Source organism: Aedes albopictus, chromosome 1 (assembly GCF_035046485.1).
Source record: "Aedes albopictus strain Foshan chromosome 1, AalbF5, whole genome shotgun sequence".
NCBI lineage: Eukaryota > Metazoa > Arthropoda > Insecta > Diptera > Culicidae > Aedes > Aedes albopictus.
In genome coordinates, this window is record NC_085136.1 from 311,193,396 (window position 1) to 311,214,373 (window position 20,978).

The following is a 20,978-nucleotide window of genomic DNA, read 5'->3' on the forward strand; positions in this document are numbered from 1 at the left end:
GTAGGAATACCACGGAGTAATTAGGCATTGTACAAAAAATACGTAACGCTATAGGGAGAGAGGGGGAGCTCAACTTAGCATTATGGTCCATAAAATTTTTTATGTTTTCATATAAAAAGCGTTACAAGGAGAGGGAGGAGGCCTGAAATGGTCGTTTTTAGCGTTACGTAATCCACGAGGAAGTTTTTTTTTCAAGAAATCCCTGGATGCATCGCCGGTAGTAGTTCTTGACAAAACTCAGTAGGAATTCCTGAAAAAAAACCTAAGTAGAAAAGAGTTTTTGGAGAAATCCCAACAGAAAACCCTGGATGCATCCCTAGAGCCGTTTCTGTAAAAAATCCTGGGAAAAGTTCGGCAGGAATACCAGCGAAAAAATCTGAAGAAATCTCAGCAAAAGTTTCTCAAGGAATCCTAAAAAAAATAAAAATACTACAGGAGGAGTGCCCTGAATAAACCTTACAGAATTCCAAGGAGTTCCTGGAGAACTAGTAGCGAAAATTCCTAGAAAAATTCCAGCAGAAATTCCTGGATGAAACGCAGTAAGAATTTTTGGTACTTCAACCAATAATTTTGATTGATTTCGATGCAAACTTCAAAAAAGTAGAGCACCACCTAAATAATTTCGGGGGATTTGCTGAAAATTTGAGGATAAAATAGAAATGAACCCTGGATAAGGATAAAACAGAAGAGAACTTTTTTAAATATGGTATGAGTGTGGGTAGAAGCAAAGAGGAAACCAAGGACAAAACAATAACAAGTTTTGCCATCATATCTCATTTTGTCATTCTTATGATATTTATGAATAACACTAAATATCAAAAAAAAAAATGTTATTACATTTGGCATTTGGGTTTGGCAATCTCTGTCTTGAAAACCAAACGATTTATTATACTCTGCCCGACGTTTCGGCCATGGAATGTGGCCTGTTTCAGGAGAAAATTGGTCTATTGGTATATTGGCCAATTAAGGACGAAAACAATAGATCAACTTTTCCTTTGTTATAAATTGTTTGATTTCCAAAACTGAGAGTGCCAAATTCCTCCGATAAGTTCTTCTAAGCATCTTAAATAGAATGGCATTCCGATGGTGTTTTATTCATTCCAAACTTATTTTATTATTAATAAGTAATTTGGCCTTTTTTATCTGAAAGAATAACATGAGAAGATAAAATTTTCCAAAAAATAGAATGGTGTTAAGAGCAAGCTTTGTATTTGGTTTGTTGGGAATTAGAACAAAACTAAAAATTGACTTTGTTCCAGAGAATAACTGAACAATAACTAAAGTTTTTATTTTAACCTTTCTTTTCATCACATTGTCAGCAGCTCGCTGACGTAGTCTACGGTTTGAGTCAAAAATGACCCTAATACCAAAGAAGGGTTAAGATCAAACCAAGGACAAAACAACTTTCAATAACTCGATAATAACTTATTCAGTTATTCTGCATTAAAATATTTAAAAATATGTTGTCCTTGGTTTCTTCTTATAATGATAAAATTAGTTATTATTGAATCAATTTCCGGTACAAAGTCAGTTATTATTTTTGTTATTCTAGCTGAATTTTCAACGAACGAATAATAAATTTTGCTATTAAGCTATTCAATTTAAATGGCAAACTTTGATATTTTTCTGTTATTTTCTTCTCCTCGGGTCATAAACGGTCACTTGAAAGTATTTGATATATATATATATATATATATTGAAGCACAGAACATCATACGACATAAGAAAAAGCATCTTCCACAACTTACCTGCAGGCAGACTCCAACCAGCTGTAAATCAACCCAAACACAATCACGCCCGGGCCGTAAATTTTGTACACCACCTTCAACAGCCTCCACGGGCGCTTCTTCCCATCACCGGTGGTCGGTACACCATCATCTTTGCCAACTGCTACTGGTTTGGGTTTTTCTTGCAGCTTCTGCAATTGCACTTGCTGCAGCCAACCTTCGCGGAAATGTGCTCCAATTTGTTCACTCCGATGTTCGTCCAGTGTCTCGTGGATATCGCCTACCGCAATCTGCCTCCGCAGTCCCGCTCGCAGGAGACCGATGAGCCACCTGAAATGTTGGAATCTTGTGAAATGCATGTTGAGGAAAAGTTTTTGGTTTTGTCAAGGTTCTAAAGTGGTTTTAATTTTATATTTAACAACTAAGTATCACGTACTTACCAGAAGAAGTATTTGCTGACGGCATTGGCCTCAGAGTAAGGATGCACCGGTCTCTTCGCTTTACCCATTATTTGGATAATGATGCTTGCTACTCCTAACGTTACCGCATTTTCAGAACACTCAAAACCATCTAGTACCGGTACTGACCGGTGGTGGAGATGGACAACAATTTATGGTTTATTGGCGACAATCAAAGTGCTTAATTTTGGCAAAGATAACTGGTCACACAATCTAATCTTCATTGCTGGTATTGTGCTTGACTTCTGGGGAGCCTTGGAAATGGTTTCAACCACGGATGATCGATCGTTGCGCTTGTCTACTGATTGTGGTTTGCACGAAGAAAAGGAGTGACAGCAGAAAAAATGGTCGTCTGTGAATATGGTTATCACAAAACCATATTTCTAACTGGGACTGCAGTCACAACACTGACTGATTCAAAACCTTCTCGAGTCAGACACCAGCATTGCAATCAAACATTCTCGAAAAAAAGCAAGCGTTATCATCCGGACGAGAACTGATATCAGAAGCCATCACACTGTTACGTGTCTTGCCGTGTGATTGTTTGATAATAGCATTATTGGCTTGGTTTGGGTTCAGTTGGCGTAGGTGACGCGCGCAATGCGTTCATCACGTTTTGGCGAAAACTACCGGTCTACCTGCTGCAAGGCAGTTTTACGTGACTTGAACCTATTTTTTTACTAGAACTGAATGCTTGCAACTTCGTATTTCACAACTGACTTCTTCGATGTCAGTTGATGACGTTTGATCTTAGAAAGTCGAATCCATGCACGATTTCGAGAGCATCGCTGACATTCAGCTGACGACATCATTCGCGAAGCAAACAAATTAACCGAAGCCCCCCCCAAGTAACAATTTGATGCAGTACAAACGTTTCTCCAACTATTTTAAATCAGCCTTCATTTGAACAAAAGCTGAGCACACGAGGTATAATCCTTTATTCAGCTCATAAACATCTAGTTTTGGTGATTTTATTCAACCTTTAGCTGATTTGAAATTCATTAGAAGGCTGATTTAAGGCTTAATATGCGCTTAATAAGTAATCAATAAAAATAAAATAAAAACACTTTAGTGAGCCTATTTTTACCATTAGCTGCGTCTAGAAGAGATGTTTGGGAATGTATAAATTAATCTGTGGGAAAACTGTTGATTGAACTCGGATCTCCTGATTTATACTCACTCATCTTAGCACCTACACTATACACACTTGTATACATATTCTCGAAAACAAGAGCATTACTTGTTGTGTCTGAATAGTCAAGAATATAAGTTGAACTAAGTCTGTATTGAAGCTGAAGAAGCGATGTGGACTTTACAAAAACATGCTTGGTTCCAACTGTCAAAAATTATTTGATTTAAGGTTGAACAACAGATGATTAATTCTGCATGTTGCATGTTTTAAAGCTGGTTACCCAGATGAATAATATTCTATTCAACTTGATATACCGCATTTATTTCACCACTGGACTGCGAACTGCGACATCATAAGTGCGAAAACGCTAAAAAGTGCGCGATTGCATCAAATCAGGTTGATGTCTTCGGCGCACTATTTCTTCAATCTATGGTGAACAAGTGCTCTGAAGACACCGAGTTGATTTGATGCAATCGCGCACTTTTATTAGCGTTTTCGCACTCGTGAAAACTAGTGCGATAGTCCAGTGGTGAACTAAATGCGCTATATTCAACCATCTATTGTTTGTATTGCTGACTAAAGAGGTTGAACAAGCCACACTTCAGACCAATATTCAGCTGTCATTGTGTTCAGCCATTGACAGCATTAACCAGCTATTGTGCAGCTAATACTCTCACTGTTCAGCATTCATTGTTACTTGAGTCGGCTGCACAACACAGCTTCTTGTGCCAAGTTTAACGATTGCAAATCGAGGTCTTTTGCCCTGGTAAAGAATGGATTGATCTGAAACAAACGCTTGGAATATTCACACAGGTTTGCATACCGTTCTTATTGCTTTAATAAATCTTGATAACCTCTCGGAAGGAAATCCATCCCATGCCCTCGAACGCCACTAACGAAATTACACAAAATCGTGCAGAAGATCGAATGCTGATTCCCTTTGGAGCCGGAGGGGTCATATATGACCCCAACATAAAAACGGCTGTATAAGTTCACCCTTTCGATAAAACAGAATACTCTCTTCGGCAAAGTAGTTGCAGATTGAGTCCTCTATTAGGGAAAAATGAAAAAAAATGTATTTGGAACTTTATTGATAACTTAAAACATCCTGAACATCATGAAATTTATAAAAACGAAATAATTGACATACCAGTTGTTCTAAAAGCTGAACTTGGATGTGGGTTACGCTTATATGTATTCATTTAGCCTTCGTCAAGAATATCAAAAAGTGTTTTATATTCTGGGATGTTCTAGGTGTTTTAAACAATCCTGTAGTGTCCTTCAAATCTACAAACAAAATTATGTATTATAATGCCACAAATAATGGCATTGCATAACCTACTGGGGTCCGTTAAGCTCTTGACATCTACTATGTCATTTATAGACACTATAGGGATATTCCAGGTCAGCCAAACTACCTTGGAGTTCAGAACTCCAGGTCTACATTCATAACAGTAGCCATATTTGTTAAACTGAGTAACGTTGCATAATCAACCGCGGTTACTGGAGAAATCTGAAGTATACTAGCTTATTATAAACCTTTGGGACATTCAGGGTCGTCCAAACTGTTCTATAATAAAGTCTTTCAAATCTGCAAGAATAATTCTGTGTTTTCGCCACAAATAACAATATTGCATAATTTGCTGGTATCTGCGAAGCTCTTGAAATCTCAAATGTCATTTTAAGACACCACAGAGATATTCCAGATCAGCCAACTACCTTGGAGTTCAGGACTTCAGATCTATACTCGTAACAACAGCCATACCTGCTATACTGAGTAACGTTGTATATTAATCCATGGTTACTGTACCAATCTGAAGTTCCCCCTTTTTATTATAAACTTTTAGGACTTTCAGGTTTGTCCAAACTGCTATATAATAAAGTCCTTCAAATCCACAAGAAAAACTTTGTGTTTTCACCATAAATAATAGCATAGCATGATTTGCTGAGATCCGTAAAGCTCTTGAAATCTCAAATGTCATTAAGAGACACTATGGAAATGTTCCAGGTCAGCCAAACTATCTTTGAGTTCAAAAATTCAGGTCTACACTCGTAACATCAGTTAAATCCAACATTCTGAGTAACGTTTCATAATCAATCGCGGTGACTAGACCAACCTGAAGTCTACTAAATATTATCACGAACCTTTAGGATATTGAGGGTCGTCCAAACTATCCTGAAGTTTAGCTCTTGATAGTAACAGTAGTTATTCCCACAATGAACTTTAATCTGTAATCCCCCTGGTATATCATGAGTCATTTCAAGATAGTTTTGAGATATTCCAGATCAACAACACTACTCCGGAGACCATAGCTTCAGGTATAGAGTTGTGATAATAGCTTTTGTCACTACGTTAAATAGTGTTACATAATCCACTGTACTTACCAAAGCAGTGGAGGAACAATAAACGTTGTTATATATTTTTGTGATATTATGGACTTCCTTACTGCTATGATAAAAACTACTACTGTAACTTTCAGAAGACTTACTGGATATGATAGATTGCAAATCATAGCTTTTAATGAATGAAGTTACCGTTACACCCGTAGACTTTAGGATCGAAACTCAAGAACAGTTTATATGACCTAGGATATCCCGACGGAACTAATATTATGTATTAACCTTTCAGAGACTTACTGGACAAGATAGATTACAAATCGAAGCTTTGTATAATGAAAGAAGTTACCGTTAAACCCGTAGACTTCAGGATCTAAACTCAAGAACAAAACGTAAAAAAAACTCCATTATAACGTTTGGAAGGGCTTTAAAGGGTTAATTCAGAGGTCTCAGGGCAGTTCCAGGGTCGTTTCAGGTGGTCGCAGGGGGCACTTCAGAAGGTCTCTGGAGCATATCAGTGGATAGAAGGGGGTTCCAGGGGCTCAGGGGCGCTTTGAGTGGTCTCAGAGTGGTCCAGAAGCATCTTAGGCGATTTCAGGGATACCAAGAGGTCTCAGGGGCTTTTTGGGGGATTTCAGAGATGATTCATGGTGCCCCAGGGGGTTTCAGGAGGGTACCTAGAGGTCTTAGTGGAGTTTCAGGGATCTCAAGGATTACCAACAGGTTTCAAATTTCAGGGGGTATCGGCGCGGTGGTTTCAGGGCACTCAGGGTATCTCACAGACCCGTATGGACACAGCTGTGAAGGCGTGGGTATTGAACATGACTACACTGAGAGTGACGGGTTCGATTTCCGGTTGATCCAGGAAACTTTTCATAATGAAAATTTCCTTGACTTCCTTTGGCATGCCACACGATATTGGTCATTGACAGAGGAAGCTCTCAGTTAATAACTGTGGAAGTTCTCATAGAACACTTAGCTTCAGGATTAGTTCTAGCGGGGACGTTCCGCCAAGAAGTAAAAAAGAGGTCTCAGGGTTGTTCCAAATAGCCTTAGAGAGTTTCAGAGAGTCTCACGGGGTTTTCGACGAGATCCAGAGGGTCTCTGGGGTACTTCAAAGGGTATCAGGGGTGTTTCCGGAGGTCTCAGAAGAGTTTCAGGGGGTTCCAGAAGGTTTCACGGGTTTACCAAATTGGTCTCAGGGTTGTTATTTCAGGGGGGTTCAAGGGGTTTCAGCGGAGTTTTAAAGGGTCTCATGCAGTTATGGAAACTCTCATTTGCAAAGAGTTACATCCACTATCAACTATCCATCGCATGCTTTTGAAAAATAGTGTATGGAAGACTTCTACCTTGTAATTTTGTTTAAAACTTTGCCGGGCACAGTAAAGGTCACATACGCATTAGAGTGGGTCATCGTCTACATGGAAAAATGAAAAATTCAATGGTATCCCATCAGATCAAAGCTTTTTTGATCCCATTTCAGGACCCAAATGAGTGTGCAGAATCAGGGCACGATTGGTTATGTCTACGTTTTGCGCATCTCGTTTGAAGTTTGAATGGTGTTTTACATGGAAAAACACACTTTTTTGCATTTCTCTCATAACAAGTTCGATTTTTTCTAAAAACGTGTAACTGATAAAGTGAAAACGTAGCCTAGGGTGTTCTGAAAAACTTTGTCCAAGACCGCGAAGTGATCTGATGCTTATGAAAAAAAATATAGCGTTGGCATTGCTTGGCGAAACAGCATGGTTTTGTTGCTATTATTAGACACATTCCAGCGTAACGGGACACCGCGAGGAACTAACTTTCGTGATCAAATGACGTCTGCAATTGAATGCAATGTTCATGATCATATGGTTTAACAGGTTTTATAACAAGCTTATTAGATGTACTTCCTAATGCAATAATTATTCTATGGGGTTTTGGTTCCAATTTACTTTATATAACATGTTACATTTCGTAACGGGACACCATCGCAGAAATCTTCTTTTCAAAAATTTCAAACTGAAATGCGTATATTAGCTCTGTTATGAGGTTTTGAATAATAGAGTCTTCTAGACATTTCTTCTTTGGATTGATGTGAACAAGATTGTCGGGGTGAGTTTTACTGAGAAATGTATAGTTTCGGAAATATTCTTGATTTAGTTTTGGGAGCGCAGCGTTACGCTTGCGTGAAAACCGTGAAAACAGTGTTTTGCTAATGATGTCCCGTTACGGCTAAAGACATCTAATTGTAGATCAAATGCTTTGCTAGATAAATTGTTGGTGTCTTCGGCAATGTTTTTCAGACAGATGGTAGCTGTCCGACAGGACACAAATAGGCCTTCAAACCCGCTCTTGCCCTATGGTGGCCATCGGAATGGGCCCTGGGGAACCTGTTTCGAGTTTTATTTAACCTTCACGTACCCGATTCCCGACAAATCATTTTCAAAATGCTGGCATTTCGTCAATTTTCATCCGATTTTTTTGAAGTCGCCCTCAATTGATCATAAATTGGTGCGAGTTTATTATACTGAAGAGGCCGTTAAATATTCGGAACCATTCCGGCGATATTCCGGATTGTGCAGGGGTCAGGGGGTTGTCAAAATGGCTAAAAGTGATTATTTCGAGTGTAGTTGTGTTTGAACCATCGATTTTCAGCGAATTTTTTTATTGCGAACAGAGAAACACAGCTGCTGTAACCAGATTGGAATAAGTTGGCCCATCCGAATCCCCGTGACAGGTTCCGCGGGGCCTCATTGGGGACACTTCTGGTTGTCAACCTAAACATACCGTGCGACATGTCAATCTTCATGATTTTTAATGACTGAGTCAGAAACGATAGACTGAAGTATGTATCAACTAATTTGGCCACCCCGGAACATATAGCACAGGTTCCACAGGGATGTCATCGGGGGTCGGGTACGTGAAGTTTAATTGTATCTCCAAAACTATGGTTATGCGACGTATCTATCTTCGCGGTTTTTCCACATTCTACATTATAATGATCCGAAGAATTGATTTAATTGAATTAATTGATTTAATGATATCTATAGTACATTCTTCCAACACAGTCTTTTCAAGCATATGTCGCATGTTGCTTTAATCCTTTATTTGAAGGCTCATGCGCCTTGGGAATAAAGGAACCAATTTTATTTGAAATAATTTTACATTTTAAAGGGGATTTTTTTTATACTATGTTAGTTTTGGGGAACCGTTAACCCTCTAATGGATAATTGGGGTCCATTGGACCCCAGAGCCACTTTGAAGTGGTCGCAAAAAAGTTTGGATTGATATATCGGCCCCATTTTTACAGTACCTTTAAACTACACCGCGATGAGTTATTTGTGCAAAAATACCGATAGTTTCATGGCGTACTATGGATTATTTTGGATACCAAAGTTGAACCGGTCGATTTTGTACCCCTGGGGTCCATTGGACCCCACGGTACGAATGATTGTATCTTTTGATCGTGACTTGCTAGAATAATGCTGTCTTCGACAAAATTGTTCAATAGACCAAGGGCAACCTTATGATAAATAAGTTGAATCGAATTAACTCAGTAGATGGCGCTAGTGTGTATTAAAATTACAGATTCAAAGTTATATTTAGTTCGAATATTTTTATATTCTGATTGTATAGAATATACGTGTCTTCGGCAAAAATGTTTAATACATCAAGGACTATTGGTATTGACAGTTTATCTGCAAGCTGGCGCTAATAAATACATGTCCGCCCAGCATCCAAGATACCCCGATCGACAAATGTCCTCAAAAAATGAAACTTCTTTTGAGGTGAATGTCTTGATACAATATATTAACAAACTGTTAACAATACCAATACTTCCTATTTGGTGGGTTATTTAAATCAGAATTGCCTCATCAGGTGGCGCAAATGTAGCTGCATAGATCACACATAGATGAGACTTTTGAACCATATTCCAAAAATGTAATATACTTTTGTTACGTTGATGTCTCGATCGAGAGAAAATATTCGGAGTTGATGTCGGAATTATTCATATTAATGTAAGTTTTCAATTTCAATTAACTCAGATTTGAATATGAATGAGTGCAATCAGTTTCGTACCTTTTAATTCCGCCCTATGTTGCTTATCCTTTGACAGATACGCGTATTTCGACTACCACTTGTAATCTTCCTCAGTGTCAGTTATCCACCTGACTGGATAACTGACACTGAGGAAGATTACAAGTGGTAGTCGAAATACGCGTATCTGTCAAAGGATAAGCAACATAGGGCGGAATTAAAAGGTACGAAACTGATTACACTCATTCATAGAGGGTATTCTGCTTAGAGGGTTCGAAAAGTCGGTACAAGATCAGATTTGAAATTAATACAGGGAATCTTTCAATGATTCTGCAAAGGTTCCTCCAGGGCTTCATCTAGAAACTAGAAACTAGGATTCCAGCATTTTTTTCCAGAAATTCCTCCCGGGATTCATTTAAGAATTTGTACCAGTAGTGCTCCCGGGATTCCTCTAAGAAATCCTTCGGGGTTCTTCCAGGAACCTCCCGCGTTCCCTACAGGAATTCCTGCTGAGATTCCTCTTGGAATTTCTCCTGGGGATCTTCTAAGATTTTCTCCTAACATTCCTCCAGGAATTCTTACAGGAATTCCATCTGGGATTGCTCTAGGAATGCCTCTCGGGATTCTTCTAGGAATTTCTCCCGAGATTCTTCTAAAATATAAACTGTACATAACAATTTCATCACTCAATTATGTATCCGTAAGCCTGTCAATTCTATAGTGTCTATATATTTTAGCCCCATGTCTGCCAAAAACTTTGCTGTAGACACCATCTCTGTAAATAATAAGTATTCCGATGTACAACAGACATAAAATGTAAAAAAATGTTCATTAGCACCAGCCTATGTCAAAGTTCCGAATCAAATAAATATTTGGCCTCCCGAGCAACACTAACTTTCTAAGTAATCAGAATCCTGAGATATATGAGATACAAAATTTGTATACTCACTAGCGCCCCTTCACCAATCAAACAACTTTGCCGAAGACACCAACTTTATAAGTAATCATGATCTTGCGATATATGAGATGTTATTTTATCAATGATATGTCTGTTTGTCTGTGATGTCTCTTTGGGTTCATTCAAATAATACGTAAAGCAAAATTTGACAATTTCAAAACTCCTCCCTACTCCACGTAACAAATTTTGTGTGGTAAGTTATGTTTTTTTTTATAAAGCGTAACACACCGCTAGACACTCTCGCTACCCCTAGCGTTACGTAATATTTGAACGAACCCTTTTGAGCTGCCGGACATTTATGTCTACCCATTTACAGAAGTGTGATTTATTCTTTTGTTATGTGCGTCTTGTCCGCTTGCTTTGGTACGTTACATCCCATTGATTAGGGGCGTTCTGGAATGCTCTCTAGCGCCAACTATCGGATATTTCCTAAAATAATTGATTGATTGATTGATTTATCTTTATTTGAGAGACTTTCAGCCCTTGGCTGGTTCGTCTCTTCTTCCTAAAATAAATTGTTCATCACTAGATAGGCCTTGACTTACCGAACATCTTTGCTGAAAACATCGACCTTTTAAAAGGTAAGGATCACGACCCCAGGGTCCCAAAACGGACCTTTTTTTAAGGTATCCTTTTGAGGGTTAAACTCGCGGCTTGGTCGAGGTTAGAGAAAACAATGTTTTATTTTGGAAGCGATGGGATTATGGGGGCTTTCCGTTGATATTTAGCTAACGACAACCAGTAACAATACAAACAAACGGATTTCGAGAAGAAAAAAAGGTTGACAATAAAAACGACAAGAGGGAGGTCGCTAGACTTTTAATCAATGGTTACTAATTTATGTAGGGGGGGTGGGGGTTAGACGGACCACTGACTAGTTCTGTCACTTAAGAGCTGAAGTTTGATTTTCTTTTTCGATTAACTATATCTTCTTATCAGTTGATGATCATTGAACCACTCCATGAGAGAATACATATGTCAAAAGTGCAAAAAAATAATCAATCATTTACCAGGCTACACGCTTTTGTGCTGGGATCTAATTTTGAGGCGGCAATAAATAAGCTTTTTAACATTAAATTGCTAAGTTTTTGCATTTTATTTTGAGTTTCCCAGTAGTTTTAAACTATTCCCTTCTATACACAACGAAATTCAGGTAAATTTCATGGATTATGAATAACGGTGGTGGAATGAATATTTTGCGTTTTGTGGGGGTAAGACGGACCGCCTTGAGGGTGGGTAAGACGGACAGTGTTGGGGTTACTTTGATAGTGCCGTAAGAAATACATTAAGACCCACACATTGTTCACAGATTGAAATCTATGGAGTACAAAAATGATTGTGGAAGCCGTATAAAGCATTTCATATTGATTTTTTGTTCAAAAATTCATTATATTAGAATTTTTGTTGTTGGAACAGTTCGAACTTTGTAAAATTACCAGAGCATTGCATACTGTTAGGCGTTTATCAGTCTATGGAGGTTTCCAATTTACAAAATAGATTTTAATTTGCAAAAACACGTTTCGCTAAGAGATTTAAAGCCAAATTTAGATTCTACTATGATTGATCTACCGAATACAAATGGCAACAAACATCGTTTAACACAATTAGAGGCGTATTAGCTAAATTTCCAAACGTGTCCATCTTACCCACCCTACCGGTCCGTCTTACCCACACTGTCGAAAAACATTCATTTGGAGATCACTTTTTAATTACCTCAAAAGTCATGGAAAATCAAATTTTATTGCAAAATCGGCTTGCAGACTGTAAAGTACCTAAGTTGAAGTAAATAGTATGGAGATAAAATTATAATTATCGCATTGTTTACACTGTCAAAATAGAGTGTTTCCTAAACATGTCCGTCTTACCCCCACCCCCCCTAGTCACAAAAAGTAATGCAATGCCATTTTCGTGATGCATTTTACATTTTTTTTTTTCATTTTTAATAAGAATATAAGCTTCAAAATATGTTTGTCGTCATAAAAGTAAATTATGCGGTGATTAATGGGTTAAAAAAGGAATGCCAACCACCACTTCGGGATTTTCATGTTTTGAACGCGTTGTGTGATTCTATAAGCCTTTTTATACATCATGGTGGTAATTCATAGGACATGTTGAAAAGGTTATAGCATTCAAAGAGTATGCTGTCACAACAAAACTTAATAAAATATCACTTGTTATACTGATCCATCAGAATACCTGCCATTTCTTTACGTAGTTTTCGTAAGAGCTGAGAAGTGGGCTTTGTTCCAGTAGGGCCGTTACACCAAGAAGGATATTGTAAATATATACCACCTACAATATCATTTCATCATGGTTACAGTTTTTTGATTAAATATTTGATCAAACCAAACTTTTTTATCCACTTATGAATGTCTTTAAAATTTTCGTAACGGGACACCATGTCTACGTACCCATTGTAACGCCTAAGATAAAGCGTCGATCAAGGTAACCCATATGTTGGAAGAAAGGTCTCCACGAGTACTAAGAGAATCCTAAAAATCATTTTTCTAAAGTTCGTAATAAATTAGTTATTACAACAAATGTGCTATTTTCGTAACGGGACACCAAGTGCTTAAAACATATCTAAACCCATTTTTATGAAAAGTTGCCTTTGGGTGTATAAAATATACATTATTATACTACATTTACAAAAAATTGGTATAATGTTTTTGGACTTTCATATGCAAGCAGGCATATTTGAAACTTATCAATAAAAAATTTCATTTTTCTTACATAAAATGCTATTACTTCACCTAACTATTTAAATAAGTTACCAGTCAAATTTTAAGTAAAATAAATGGTTTTCCTAAGATTGAATCTACCCTTTTTCATATGTTGGAAAGCTTGGGGCAAAACAATCACTTTGAAATTTCCCACCCCTGGCGTAGAAGTGCGTGGAATGTGTCGTTAGAACATAAACACATGCGCGGTTCGTTGGTTATAACTATTTTTACAAGCATCGCACAGTGGGAAAAAATAGGTATAAAACGCGAATAAATTCAATATCTCTGCTCGGAGTGGATGGATTCGAATGATTTTTTGACACAAACAGCAAAAAACTCTATAGTTTCAGAAAAGGAGGGTGTCATTCGCGGCACGATGCTGGAAATCAGTGTTTTGAGCTCGTTTTACCCCGCGCTCTCTTCTTCACACCTTTTTGAGAAAAACCTCATTTATTCCCGACTGGCGTGCAAAATAAATAACTTATTTAACTCATATTTGTGTAGAAACTTCCATAGTATCGGAAATTTGACATAAGATTGCTCCTTCTCTTGTCGATTGCATTCCACTCCGGGCGGAGAAGCATGTGAAATTTTAAAGAAATAGGGGATATCGGGGTTATTTGAAGATATTTCAATTTTTAAGGCTGTGCGGTGAGCCAAACCAGCTCTATTCGATACTACAGAAGTTTTAACACAAACACGAATCAAATAAATCATTTATTTTGCACTCCAGGATTTTTCCAAAAAGGTGAAAAAGAGAGAGAGTGGGGTAAAACGGGTCCGATACACTGATTTCCAGCATCGTGCGGCGAACGACCCCCTCCTTATCTGAAACTGTAGAGTTTTTTGCAGTTTGTGTCAAAATTTCATTCAAATCCATTCACTCCGAGCAGAGATATTGAATTCGCGTTTTATACCTATTTTTTCCCATTGTGCATCGGATCGCTTTGCGGTCTTCAACAAAGTTTTTCAGAACATCCTAGGCTATCATTTTACAGTATCGGCTAACAACTTTCAGACAAACTTTTTCAACTTATGGCTAAAATGCAAAAAAGTATGTTTTCTTATACAAAATCCCATACAAATTTCAATTGCAATGCGCAAAGTGTAGACGCAACCGATAATGCTCAAATTTTGCACAGATACTCAGGACCCAAAACGGAACCAAAAAAGCTTTGATCTGAGAAAACGGTTCTGATGACCCACACTAATACGCATCCCGAAGCCGTGTGAGATGTATAAAGATGACTCTCAACGCGGATGATGAAAACTACACTCACTTTGTGGAGAGTCGTCTCCACAGTTGGACTCGTGAAAGGTTGGGTATGCGTGTGCGAACCTTACTGTATTCGGCAACGTCTTAGACAACAATACGAAGTATAAGTTCTCCACAAACTATTTTTGATGGCATATATCTAAACTGACATAGTGGCAAGTGAATGTAACGTTTTCCAAATAAATTTTCACATCCAGAAAAGTTTTCCATCTCAGGAGCGCTTTAAGTGGCTAAGGGGCGTATCAGTGGGTCTGGAACCTCAGGAGTTTAAGAGGCCTCAGGATCGTTCAAGGGGGCCTCCATGCCCAAGTGACAATGAATGCTGAACAGTGAGAGCAATACCTGAACATTGTCTGGGCATTGGTGTCAGTGACTATAAAGTATGGCATATAAAGCCTTATATAAGGCTTTAATTGAACCTCAAATCAGCTGGAGATTGATTAAAATCACCAAAATTAGATGTTTAGAAGCTGAATAAATGATTCCTAAGAAAAAGAAATAGCTGTATAACAGTTTCTTAATCTAAAGTTTACTTAAGAATGGTTTGCTCCAATCTTGTATCCAATCCTGTTATACCTCTGGTGCTCAGCTTTTTGTTCAAATGAAGGCTGCTTTAAAATAGTTGGAAAAACCTTTGTAGAGTATCAAATTGTTACCTGGGAGGGATCTCATGGGCGCTTCTGGGATACTCTGGGGGTTTAAGGGGGTACCAGTGGGTCTCAGGGGCGTTTTAGGAGGCCTTAGGGGATTTCAAGGGTGATCCGCGAGATCTCAGGAGTGTCTCGTGGCCCTCAAAGGGTTTCATGGCACTTAAGAGGGTGTCGGGGGTGCTTCAGGGAGTTTCCAGAAGGGTTTCAAATATAGGGATACCTTCCTGTATCCCTTTCTGGAACGACATTCAAATCTTTTGATCCACCTCTGGAAGGGCTTTGATTCCTCTAAAACAAATCTCAAACCCTCCTTGAAGTGTTTTGGAATCCCTTCAGAAGCGCTCTGAAATGCCTTAAATTAAGATGGCATCTAAAATTTCCCTGTAGCTTCCCAAATTTGCACAATTTGTCAACAGTTTTCTTTTTGTGGCGTTATTTTTTTTTTTTTTTTGATGATGCATTAAAAATGAGTGTTGATATGAATTTTCATTCAAAGATATAACGGTTTTGAATATTTTTAGATAAAAATAAAATAGCATGTAATATCTTCAGTTAAACAACCGCTGAACATCCATAGCTCTCCATACAAACTAGGGTTTTAAATATCGAATAAAAATGTTTTTTTTTTCAGGAATTCATGTCCAATGTTTTTGGAAATTATTTCGGGTTTTCCCTTGACAATTATTCCTTCAATAATTCTTTTGGGAATCTTTTCAACGATATCTGAGAAAGTTCTTTTGGAAATTCTCTCTGCAATGTGGCATTTTCATTGTGAATACGTTTGGAATTTTCTTCCGTAATTCCTTCGGCATTTCATTCGGCAATTTCTGTGGAAAATCTTTGATAATTGATTTGAAAATTCTATCGGCAATTTGTGTGACAATTTCTTCTGGAATCCTTCCGAATTTTGTTGGGGATATTTTTGGTAATGCCTAAAGTCATGCTTTGAGCAATTCTTTCTGTTATTTGATTAATAATTTCTCGGGATTTTTTTTTAGATTCCTTGGCAATCTCAACCTTTTTGACAAATCCTTTGGCATTCTTGTGATAATTACTCCTCCGATTTCTTCGACTATTCTTCTAAAACTATAAATTTTAAATTGAGCATATCTATAGCTATTATTATCTTTTGGGGATTCCTTCAGCAATTTCTGTGTGAGTTCTTTTGGAATTCTTCCTGCAATGTGGCATTTTTTGTGAATTCGTTTGAATTTTTTCGGCAATTCTTTGGGAAATCTTCTGACAATTCCTTTTAAACCTCTATCGGCAATTTCTTAAGTTAAGTCCTCTCAAACCATCCTGAAGCTCCCTTAAACGCCGTAAAACCCTATGAAACCATTCAAAACGCATTGAAATTTCCCTAAACGACCCCGGAGAGTTCAAATACTCCTGAAGTCTCTCGATACCCGGTAATTTCTCTGAAACCCCACTCAGGTTCTCTGCAGTTTCGCAAGCTCTGATGAAACCCCTTGTAATCCACTGAAACTCCAGGTCATTTCATTGAAATCTCCTAAAACTTATTTAAACGTCTTGAAACCCCCTGTGAAGTTCTATCTAACACTCCTGAATCCCCGGAACCCACAAAAGCGTCTTGAAGCTCATCTGATACTTCCTGCCACTCTCCTGAATGCCCCTGAAACCCGTGGAAACGTCGTTAGAACCTTCTGAAACCTCCTGTAATCAAAAGTCCCGCCTTCCGAGAACAAAGGAAGTGGTGAGGTCAACCAATTTCTACATCTGAAGACATCTTTGCGCTATCTTCACATATGAAAATCAAATCTACTTTCGACCTCTCTCCTAGGTGAATTATTCACATTAGTGATACTTTAAGAGTAGGGTTCAAATAGGGCTCTTAACACTGCGAGTCCTGCCCTGAAGATGGCGGGTTCGATTCCCGTTTCGGTCGGGAAAATTTTATCGACTCCCTGGGCATAGTGTATCATTGTACTTGGCTCACAATATACAAATCCATGCAATGGCAGGCAAAGACAGCCCTTCAATTAATAAGTGCTCAAAGAACACTAAGTTGAAGCGAGGCAGGTCTAGCCCCAGTGGGGATGTAGAGCCTCAAAGAAGAAGAAGAACACTGCGAAGTTTGTCTCTACGGAAGATGGTTCGGATAAATAACTTAGAAATCAAATAAAAATTAACTTAGGTATTTATTTCTTAGAAATATCGGAACAAAACGCTTGGAATCAAATTCTTAACTTTGTACGTTGCACACCTTACGAACCTAACTTATATTCCTGTACGTGTTACTGCCACAATGTGTCTCACATATTGTGAATTGTGATGCGCCTATTGTCAACTGCGGAGATTCACCAACGACTGTCGAGCACTTACCAACTCACGATTCAACTCTTGACCTCACGACGTCTCTTGAAATTCCTCTCAGCAATACCGGCCAGCTGAGCTGCCGTCGACTCACCCGTTTGGTTCACCAGCTTCCGCAGGAATCCCTTCGGCTGCTTGAGCAGCTCATGAGGATGTCCAAACTCCACGGCTTTGCCGGCGTCCATCACCAACACTCGGTCGCTGTCCATGACCGTGTGCAGCCGGTGAGCGATCGTAAGTACTGTGCACTCCCCAAACTGGTCCCGTATCGTTCGCTGAACCAGCTTGTCAGTTCTGGAAGAGATCATAAAGTGTAATTGCAATTGTATAGGGGTGGTCAAAATAACCCCGAAACTCACTCCGGATCAACGTTGGCAGTGGCTTCGTCCAAAATCAGTATCTTATTGTTCCTCAAGATCGCCCTAGCCAAACACACCAACTGTCGCTGTCCCATGCTGAAGTTCGCTCCCCCGTCGGACATCTTCGCGTCCAGCCCTCCGTCCATCTGCTGGACGACCTTCTTCAGCTCCACCAACTCCAACGATCGCCACATCTCCTCGTCCGAATGCTGCCCAAAGGGATCCAGATTGTCCCGAACTTTGCCCGAAAACAGAATCGGATCCTGCGGTATGATCGATATCTTCTTCCGCAGATCGTGCAGCCCCAGGCCCCCTATGTCCACTTCATCGATCTTGATCAGCCCCTCGTTGACCGCCAATCGGAACAGAGCCTGGATGATCGACGACTTGCCAGCCCCAGTTCGTCCAACGATCCCAACCTTTTCCTTGGCGTCGATCGCCAAATTGAGATCCTTCAGGACCAGCTCACTTCCCGGCGAATACCGCAGACAGAAGTACTCAAACTTGATCGAACCCTTGAAGGGCCAATCGTCGGGGGGTTTCTTCTGGGGGTCTACCGTTTCCAGTGGGGGTTCCGGTTCGACTTCGGCGTACTCGACCACCCGCTCCACCGAGGTCATTTGGTTCTCCAGCTCTGCCGTTTGACGCATGCCCCACTGGCACATGAAGATCAAGTTGAACACCTGGGTGATGGCAAGGCCGACGTTGCCGCTCATGGCTGCAGATTGGAAAGCAGAAAGTTGAAGGTTACCTCTTAGGTCTGGTTAACTAAGATCTCTAAGAAATTTCAGAACCAAAATTTTACATATGACACTCTCAGCTTCTCTTTACGCTTAATTCTCTCACGAATAGCCGGATACAGCAATAGGTTCTCAAAATGCACAATTATTTTGAGAATATAAGAAAAATGTTCTAACTGTTCTCCACAGAATCCGGAAAAGATTCTCCACAGAATCCTGAAAGGATTCTCCACAAAATCCTGAGAGGATTCTCCACAAAATCCTGAGAGGATTCTCCACAGAATCCTGAGAGGATTCTCCACAGATTCCGGGGAGGATTCTCCACAGAATCCTGAGAGGATTCTCCACAGAATCCTGAGAGGATTCTCCACAGAATCCTGAGAGGATTCTCCACAGAATCCGGAGAGGATTCTCCACAGAATCCTTAGAGGATTCTCCACAGAATCCAGAGAGGACTCTCCACAGCATCCGGAGAGGATTCTCCACAGATTCCGGCAAGGATTCTCCACAGAAACCTGAGAGGATTCTCCACAGAATCCTGAGAGGATTCTCCACAGAATCCTGAGAGGATTCTCCACAGAATCCGGAGAGGATTCTCCACAGAATCCGGAGAGGATTCTCCACAGAATCCTTAGAGGATTCTCCACAGAATCCAGAGAGGACTCTCCACAGCATCCGGAGAGGATTCTCCACAGAATCCGGAGAGGATTCTCCACAGAATCCGGAGAGGATTCTCCACAGAATCCGGAGAGGATTCTCCACAGAATCCGGAGAGGATTCTCCACAGAATCCGGAGAGGATTCTCCACAGAATCCGGAGAGGATTCTCCACAGAATCCGGAGAGGATTCTCCACAGAATCCGGAGAGGATTCTCCACAGAATCCGGAGAGGATTCTCCACAGAATCCGGAGAGGATTCTCCACAGAATCCGGAGAGGACTCTCCACAGCATCCGGAGAGGATTCTCCACAGAATCCGGAGAGGATTCTCCACAGAATCCGGAGAGGATTCTCCACAGAATCCGGAGAGGATTTGTCCACAGAATCCGGAGAGGATTCTCCACAGAATCCGGAGAGGATTCTCCACAGAATCCGGAGAGGATTCTCCACAGAATCCGGAGAGGATTCTCCACAGAATCCGGAGAGGATTCTCCACAGAATCCGGAGAGGATTCTCCACAGAATCTGGAGAGGATTCTCCACAGAATCCGGAGAGGATTCTCCACAGAATCCGGAGAGGATTCTCCACAGAATCCGGAGAGGATTCTCCACAGAATCCGGAGAGGATTCTCCACAGAATCCGGAGAGGATTCTCCACAGAATCCGGAGAGGATTCTCCACAGAATCCGGAGAGGATTCTCCACAGAATCCGGAGAGGATTCTCCACAGAATCCGGAGAGGATTCTCCACAGAATCCGGAGAGGATTCTCCACAGAATCCGGAGAGGATTCTCCACAGAATCCGGAGAGGATTCTCCACAGAATCCGGAGAGGATTCTCCACAGAATCCGGAGAGGACTCTCTACAGCATCCGGAGAGGATTCTCCACAGAATCCGGAGAGGATTCTCCACAGAATCCGGAGAGGATTCTCCACAGAATCCGGAGAGGATTCTCCACAGAATCCGGAGAGGATTCTCCACAGAATCCGGAGAGGATTCTCCACAGAATCCGAAGAGGATTCTCCACAGAATCTGGAGAGGATTCTCCACAGAATCCTGAGAGGATTCTCCACAGAATCCGGAGAGGATTCTCCACAGAATCCGGAGAGGATTCTCCACAGAATCCGGAGAGGATTCTCCACAGAATCCGGAGAGGATTCTCCACAGAATCCGGAGAGGACTCTCTACAGCATCCGGAGAGGATTCTCCACAGAATCCGGAGAGGATTCTCCACAGAATCCGGAGAGGATTCTCCACAGAATCCGGAGAGGATTCTCCACAGAATCCGGAGAGGATTTTCCACAGAATCCGGAGAGGATTCTCCACAGAATCCGAAGAGGATTCTCCACAGAATCTGGAGAGGATTCTCCACAGAATCCTGAGAGGATTCTCCACAGAAACCGGAGAGGATTCTCCACAGAATCCTGAGAGGATTCTCCACAGAATCCTGAGAGGATTCTCCACAGAATCCGGAGAGGATTCTCCACAGAATCCGGAGAGGATTCTCCACAGATTCCGGCAAGGATTCTCCACAGAAACCTGAGAGGATTCTCCACAGAATCCTGAGAGGATTCTCCACAGAATCCTGAGAGGATTCTCCACAGA

At 40.2% G+C, this 20,978-nt stretch overlaps 3 protein-coding genes across 6 annotated transcripts in view; 1 reads left to right on the forward strand and 2 right to left on the reverse strand.

The window, feature by feature from the left end:
* Positions 1–2,853, reverse strand: part of LOC109402380 (ATP-binding cassette sub-family C member 4-like) — a 49,930-nt gene extending 47,077 nt beyond the window's left edge. The window contains exons 1-2 of the mRNA XM_029862145.2: positions 2,168–2,853; positions 1,749–2,057 (exon numbers count right to left, since the gene is read on the reverse strand). Coding sequence (XP_029718005.2) covers positions 1,749–2,057; positions 2,168–2,235 — 377 coding nt within the window. The 5' untranslated portion in view covers positions 2,236–2,853. The remainder of the gene's footprint in view (positions 1–1,748; positions 2,058–2,167) is intronic.
* Positions 1–20,978, forward strand: part of LOC109402379 (uncharacterized) — a 489,342-nt gene that overhangs the window by 297,026 nt on the left and 171,338 nt on the right. The gene's annotated exons all lie outside the window — the stretch shown is intronic.
* The window catches only part of LOC109402397 (probable multidrug resistance-associated protein lethal(2)03659), a 110,749-nt gene continuing 107,195 nt past the window's right edge, over positions 17,425–20,978 (reverse strand). Inside the window, exons 12-13 of the mRNA XM_029856758.2 lie at positions 17,978–18,695; positions 17,425–17,912 (exon numbers count right to left, since the gene is read on the reverse strand). Of these exons, the coding sequence (XP_029712618.2) occupies positions 17,639–17,912; positions 17,978–18,695 (992 nt within the window). The 3' untranslated portion in view covers positions 17,425–17,638. The remainder of the gene's footprint in view (positions 17,913–17,977; positions 18,696–20,978) is intronic.